This window comes from Cyprinodon variegatus, unplaced genomic scaffold, assembly GCF_000732505.1.
Source record: "Cyprinodon variegatus isolate N-32 unplaced genomic scaffold, C_variegatus-1.0 Scaffold933, whole genome shotgun sequence".
NCBI classification, from domain to species: Eukaryota; Metazoa; Chordata; class Actinopteri; order Cyprinodontiformes; family Cyprinodontidae; genus Cyprinodon; species Cyprinodon variegatus.
In genome coordinates this window covers 46,919-54,262 of record NW_015151386.1, presented here as the reverse complement: position 1 = coordinate 54,262, position 7,344 = coordinate 46,919, and the positions used below count along the sequence as shown (strand labels likewise).

Genomic DNA, 7,344 nt, shown 5'->3' with positions numbered 1-7,344 from the left:
GACTCAAATCAAATTTAGGTCTCACCTCTAATGACCTCTAAATTCAGACCAGAACTGGTCTGATTTTATCAATGTGAGTTGTAATATGCAGTGAAGACGAGGACGACTATTGAAACCTTCTAAATTAGCAAAGACTACAGTTGTATTTGCAGTCAGTGGAAATGTTTTTAAATATGTTTTTATTGTGAGCTGCTTAAAATATATTAATGCAACATTGGAATATTTCCTTATTTGGCTAAATTTTCTACTTTCCTTAATTTACAATAAGAGACTCAAAGTTAAATTTTTATTGCATTTAATTTAACTACTTTTATCTCTGGTCTCAAACTTACTCTAACTGGCCTATGACATTTTTTTTTATTTTTTTTTACCAAACCATCTTTAAAGATTTCTCAAGATTTAGAATAGATTCTTTTTGATCCAAGTGTATAAGTATTGGCTGAAATAAACAAGTTTGAAATACCAGGAATTTCCTTTAAATGGTTTATTCTATGGACATGAAGATTTAATGTACACTAACCTGCTTCTGTAAGAAGTAAAATAAAATAGAATAATGTGGAAAAAAACTGGCAACTGGTTTGATATTAAAGCATGCAGTCAAACAGTGACTGTGCGGCAAATCTATGTGATTATTTCTTATCTGCAAAATATTGTTTGAGATTTGGTGTCAATTATCATTAATTTTAATTATTTAATAAATTTGAAAAATCATTATCAAGAAATTATTTAGTGATAATGTTTTTCAATTGCATTGATCTATTGATGATGAAGCTGTAGGAGAGCTTTACTTACCCATGGGTGCAGAAAAACAAGCCATCTGGGGCGCTAAATCAGAGGAGATAACACTTTTAGTCTGACATTGTGGAAACTTTCCTGAATACCAATCTAAACACCCTCTAAATGGACTCAAATCAAATTTAGGTCTCACCTCTAATGACCTCTAAAATCAGACCAGAACTGGTCTGATTTTATCAATGTGAGTCATATTATCATAGCATTCAATTTTAACTACTTTTATCTCCAGTCAAACTTTCTCTAACTGGCCTATGACATTTTGTTTTAGTAAAGCATCTTTAAAGATTTCTCAAGATTTAGAATAGATTATTTTTGATCCAATCGGATCCAGTTTGTCCTAATACTGGATTGTTGATTTTACCTGAATTCCATGAGTGTATGGTTATGCAACATATAGATACTAGTATTATAATAACATTACACCAAAAAAACACTCTAAATAAAGTAATGGTAGTTAATGGGACAAGTAAGGAGAATGGATAATGTAGTTTTTAAAATCAATCTTTGGTTATATATGAAACATTTGGTCCCTGAGACAACAACTTCATATTATTATGAGTAGTAGTGAAACCGATTCATTTATATAATGATCATGTTTTTCAATTTGGGTGCTGCTTTATTGATGAAACAGTAGCAGGGTTACTGGCTTGAAATTAAAGCATGCAGTCAAACAGTGTATGTGCAGCAAATCTATGTGATTATTTCTTATCTGCAAAATATTGTTTGAGATTTGTCAATTATCATTAATGGTAAGTGATCATTTAATAAATGTGAAAAACATCATCAATAAATTATTTATTGATAATGTTTTTCAATTGCATTGATGAAGCTGTATGAGAGCTTTACTTACCCATGCGTGCGGAATATAAACATTTCATCATGGGCGCTAAATCAGAGGAGATAAGACTTTTAGTCTGACATTGTGAATACATCCCTGAATACCAATCTAAACACCCTCTAGATGGACTGAAATCAAATTTAGGTCTCACCTCTAATGACCTCTAAATTCCGACCAGAACTGGTCTGATTTTATCAATGTGAGTTGTAATATGCAGTGAACACGAGGACGACTGTTGAAACCTTCTAAATTAGCAAAGACTACAGTTGTATTTGCAGTTGTATTTTTGTGAGCAGCTAAAAACATATTAATGCAACTTTGGAATATTTCTTAATTTGGCTAAATGTTCTATTTTTATCAATATACAACAAGAGACACAATCCAGATTGAAGGTAATATTTCTCAAAAAAAAAAAATAGCTGTATTTAAAAAAAAAACGTTTTATTTTCATTGCAATCAATTTTATCTACTATTATCTCTGGTCAAACTAACTCTAACTGGCCTATGACAGTTTTTTGTAGTAAACTATCTTTTAAGATTCCAAATTAGTAACTAAATAAATATGAAAATAAAATAAGTGTTGGGGGTGATCCCAAATGATTAAGTGTGTAAATGGAGATAAATGGCAAAAAAAAAAACTAATCTTGAAATAAAATATTTGGAAATCTTCTTAATCAAAAAAGGTTTTAAGAAGAACTTTGTAGTTTCCTTAGAATATGTAAAACAAGAAATTCTAAGAAAGCAGCACAGTAACTTCTGAAACCTTTATTGATGAAGCTTTGCAAAATATTATTCTGGATTGCATTTTTTTCAGTTTACATAATATGTACTTTGCTTAAAACAATAATGAAAAATAATAACTCCATATTGTAACAAATAACAGCTGAAAAACCGAAAAAAGATGAAGTTCTAATCCAAGCAGTTAGAGGTAACAATGCTAATAAATTGTGAGTACAATGTAAATCAATGTCATCTATTTCATATTTCATATAAAAATCTCTGAAAGTGTTTCAAAGAAAAAATAATACTAAAGTGAAAAGGTTAAATACAAATGATAAAACCTGGAAAATCTGACTTGATCACCTCCTGCCCTCCCCACCTCACTTCCCCTTTCAGGTCAATTTTCTGTTTATAATTCATGCTAAGAACAAAATATGAAACTTTATCATCTTAACCTGCTAAATGCTGAAAAAATATATTGAAAAATATCACTCACCTCCATAGAAAGGTGTTGGGATAATTCTGCGCTGTAGAGGTCCTTGAACAGACTCTGGGCTATCTTTGTTTATAGCAATGAAGGCAGTAAAGGAGCTGCTCACTCCTGATTGGACACTGAGCTCCACCACCTTTTTTTTTATTTCTTCATCTTGCTGTCCATTGTGTTTCCTTTTTGACTCCAGGGAGCAAATCACGGTGCGAGCAGCCAACCTGTGAACCGTTAACCTGCAGACGGAAAGGAGAGAGATCTTAAGATAGAGCTCAAACAATTTGTAACTTGTTTGTAACTAATCAACTATTTTTTTTACTGACTATCTGATTTTTTTATTTAAGGAGGTGGGACTATTTTCTTGATTTCTGTAGAAAAATAATGACCACAGATTAAAAACAAAGAAACCAGGCCAATCATACCCTTCTGTGGGATTTTATCATCACCCAAATTAAAGACCACCATGAGCAAAACTAAGGCCTCATCCACACAGACACTGGGTGTAACTGCAAATGTATTTTGTTGGTTAAGCACTGCATCAAAATGGTACCTTTAAACATAATGCCTGCGGCTGGCTAGCTCAAGTGGTAAGTCACCCGTGCTTCATACTATATAGCTACTGCCTTAAACAACAATCTGAAGGAGTTTTACCCAGAGTCCTCTGCAGGTTTTAGGCTGAAGTGGAGCTGGTTCTTTGACTGATGACCTGCCAAGCTAAACTTCACCGTCACACTGCCCTCTGTTGTCTCTGAACTCTAAAAAAATGATTTAATTCACAAAACATGAAAAAAATAACTTTAAACAAATCCAAGTTTTATGATATATTTCATATCTATGCAGTAAAGACAAGTGACACTTAATCAAGAGAGTCAGCAGTGAATCTACCTGTCCTGTAAGTTGAGCATAAATCAGTGACCTCTGACCCTGAAAGATTGTTGTAATGGGAGGAGAGAGAATGGTGGCCGACACTCCCTTTGGTAAATCCCAAGAGACAGAAATATCCTCCACCGCAGGCTGCAGAGCAAACCTGAGTGACTGCATCACCTGTGGTTTAAAAGATAGTTGTGAAATGATTTATTGTAACATAATAATTTTTTAATTGATACTCAGATGTTTTTCTTACCTTTGGCTGCATCCTGTCAGTCCCAGTGATGAACTGAGCGTGACCTCCTCCCTCTTTGGCCATCCCGTTGATGAGAGCAGAGCTGGCTCCTTCTCCGATCCCAAAGGAGAAACATCTGCAATTTAAGATTTGATTTTAAACTCAATATAACATGAGAACCTGATCCAGACTGGCAACAAATGTGTTTATGGTTTCACCTGTGGGAGCCTGAATTCTTCTTAACAAGGTCGATAACTTCTTTGGTGTTTCCCACTTCTCCATCAGTGAAGACAAACAGCTGATGGAGGAGAAAACACACAATGTTACACAGTGTCAGATTTAAACAGGACCTAGAAGTCTTTAGAATAATCTGTCAAAGAGGAGTGCATCTCTGATGTTTTAGTAGAACAAATGTTTTTAACATGGATGAAGAGCAACAAAAGCTCTGAAATATATGAGCGTCAAAGTAAACTGGTAAGATAAACATTGAATGAAATGGTGAAGTAGAAGTTACTTTAGATAAAAGTGCTAAAGTTGAATGGCTAGAGCAATCTTGTTGGTGCAATTAAGTGTATTTAATTTACCTGTCGAGGGTGTGAAGGAATGCAGGGCTGGCTATAAATGTGTTGGAGAGGTTGAAGAATCTCTGTTCCTCCAAGATCGTCCTCCATCTTTTCAACCTTCTTCAGAGCCTCCTCCATAGTCATCTCATTGTATTCCACGCTCTTACTGTCATGGAAAACAACACAGGACATGTTTAAATTAAAACTTATTAAAAAAAAAAGTTAACTCTCTATGGCACAAAGACAAGTCTATCTGACGTCTTTTTCAGCTGACCTTTGCAAGTCTTATTGATACGGAATTGGGTCCAGAGACAATGTCTTTGTTCCAACGTCTAACCACACACATTACATTTAGATATAGAAAGGTCCACTAAACCAAGTGCAAATTTGGTCACTGCCCCCTGCATATACATGTCTATAAGGCAGCTTTTCTAGGTTGACTGGAAGGAAAGGACCAACAGATTCTGGTTCCAAACATGCAAATTCAGCAGGAAGAACAGGAAATACAAGACTTTGTTATGGGCCAAGCTATAAAGCTTCAACCTCAACGCCAATTCTGACATTTTGAATTTAAAAAGCTTCCTGGATGGGAAGCGAAAGATCTTCAAATTGGAAGCAAAGTATAGTGGATTGTTTTTCAGCTTTTTTAAAATTACTCTCTGGATGTTGTCAGGCTGTCGTGGCTGACAAGACTCTTCATCATTGCGTTGGGGACATTGCACCTAGACTGGAAGACTGGGGTGGTGTTTCCCCTGCATAAGAAGGGGCACCGGAGGGTGTGTTCAAAACAATAGTGGAGATTTCTTAGCTTCCCCTGGAAGACATATGCCAGGGTTCTGGAAAGGAGAGTCTGACTAATAGTCGAGCTTCAGCTTCAGGAGGAGCAGTGTGTTTTTTGTCCTTACAAGAGGGATATTTCCCTAACCTATCCACTTGGACACAACAGTTTTGGCGGCGAAGATAGCTAGCAGAGATAAATGACTTTTTGAAAACACATTTTGTGCCAAAGACTAATTTTATCGCAGAAATATACAAGTTTAATACAAGAAACATGCAAGATGACAAGTCCATACAGTAAGTGAGTACATAGCAAGTTTAATGAAGCCAAAAGTCATAGGTTTGGAGCATTGTGACCTCTTGAGTTGAGCATATACTAAGGACCTCACACTAGGAGCAGCATATGATGTGGGACTAGCTCATGAGGTCTCCATACAGAAGTCCCAGAAAACATTAAAAGTGAATATTATCTCCAAGACAAGCACAAGTAAGAAAGAAGACTGTGGTAAGCCATGCTAATAGATGTGCAGGCTATGGACAGATTGCTGATTGAGTAAGAAGAAAGAACACATTGCAAAAGCCAGCAGATCCAAACAAGACAGAGAGAAGGAAATACCTTCTATTCCTTCAAACAGTGGTGATGACAAATACGTATTAGATTTTACTCACGGAAAGATGTGTTCAAAGGTGGATCCAAAACTGTAAATATTGAAGTAGCACCCCATGGGTAGGCTTTTCAGAAGAAGCAGCAAAGTGTCCTAGAGAAAGAAAATGTCAAGAACAGTACATTTTTTTTTATTTCAACTAGGGATGTGAATCATTTTTGTGGCAGACAGTGGTAGGTTAAACTTGAAAAGAATGTCATTTAAAAGGAAAAGAAGTAAACTGAACAGATTATACTAAAAAAAACATGAGGTTATTGAAGAATTGCTCTTCTGTAGTTATGTAGCGATACCCCAAAAAACTGATTTTTTGGGGGGATTTACTTTTCAAAAGAAGGCAGTGATGCATCAAATAAATATATTTTTTATCACAAACTTATTACAGAAATCATTTTGAAAGGGTTATAATCATCACATGAATATTTGAATAAATACCCTGGCGCTGCTAATGCGAGTTTCCTGCGGTGTTTTTTGATTCATGGGACAACCCATGCTTCCAGATCGATCAACCAAGAACACAAACTCTCCACATGAGGTGAGTGAGGACATCACAGATTGGGGGAACTCGGGGTACAAGCTCACCATCACCACTGGATCCCCCATCAGAGAACCTGAACATGATGGGAAAGAAAAGTCAGAAAGGGTTCTCTCTGTGTTTCCAACATTTAAAGAAGAAGTAACACATTAAAGGGCCTTCATGATGAAAAATTGCCCATTTTGAACTTTTAACCATGTAACGTTATTCCTTATATAATATCATGGATAAAGTGGTATTTCTCTTGATTTGTGCATCTCTGAGTAATCCTCACAAGTTCTGCTGTCTGAATAGCATCTCCCTCAATACTGTGAAAATGAGTGGATTAGGGGAAACCACATAAGGATGTCTCCTGCCTTAACCACGCTGTGCCTACATTGTAAGCAAGCTACCACTTTCTGTGATTAAGGAGGGCTGATGTGAGGCAAAGTGGGATGACGACAGTTCAAAGTTGAAAAAGGGGCTCTTTTACTAGCTAATCGCCGAAGACTTTTCAACTGTTTTGTTTTTTTAGCTAATGTGTAAGTAATTAAAATCTATTTTTTAGCCTCGAGAGGTTTTCTACTTTGGTCAGCCTTCAGAAGTCAGACTTCACTTTGTGGGAAATTGTTTTTCTTTGGGGTTGGAAGAAAACAAATGCATATTAAAGCATATCAATAGTCCATAGTGCAAAAGGCATATATGAACTAATCTGTTCTCACCAGGTTTGGCAGAAGCCTGTCCTGCCTCCACCACAGCAGTGGGCTGGTGGGCATCTTTGTAATAAATCAGCAGTTCAATGTCTCTGTCAAACTTGTGTCCTGCAGCCAACTTGACCTGCAGTTCAAGAACACAAATAACAGAAATAAACATTTCATCTTGTTTG

At 35.9% G+C, this 7,344-nt stretch overlaps 1 protein-coding gene across 1 annotated transcript in view; it reads right to left on the bottom strand.

Annotated features, from left to right (window-relative positions):
* Positions 1 to 2,814: 2,814 nt before the first annotated feature.
* The window catches only part of LOC107100060 (von Willebrand factor A domain-containing protein 5A-like), a 5,734-nt gene continuing 1,204 nt past the window's right edge, over positions 2,815 to 7,344 (bottom strand). The window contains exons 4-12 of the mRNA XM_015398415.1: positions 7,181 to 7,336; positions 6,380 to 6,555; positions 5,952 to 6,040; positions 4,527 to 4,671; positions 4,161 to 4,240; positions 3,964 to 4,078; positions 3,726 to 3,884; positions 3,492 to 3,595; positions 2,815 to 3,076 (exon numbers count right to left, since the gene is read on the bottom strand). Of these exons, the coding sequence (XP_015253901.1) occupies positions 2,842 to 3,076; positions 3,492 to 3,595; positions 3,726 to 3,884; positions 3,964 to 4,078; positions 4,161 to 4,240; positions 4,527 to 4,671; positions 5,952 to 6,040; positions 6,380 to 6,555; positions 7,181 to 7,336 (1,259 nt within the window). The 3' untranslated portion in view covers positions 2,815 to 2,841. The remainder of the gene's footprint in view (positions 3,077 to 3,491; positions 3,596 to 3,725; positions 3,885 to 3,963; positions 4,079 to 4,160; positions 4,241 to 4,526; positions 4,672 to 5,951; positions 6,041 to 6,379; positions 6,556 to 7,180; positions 7,337 to 7,344) is intronic.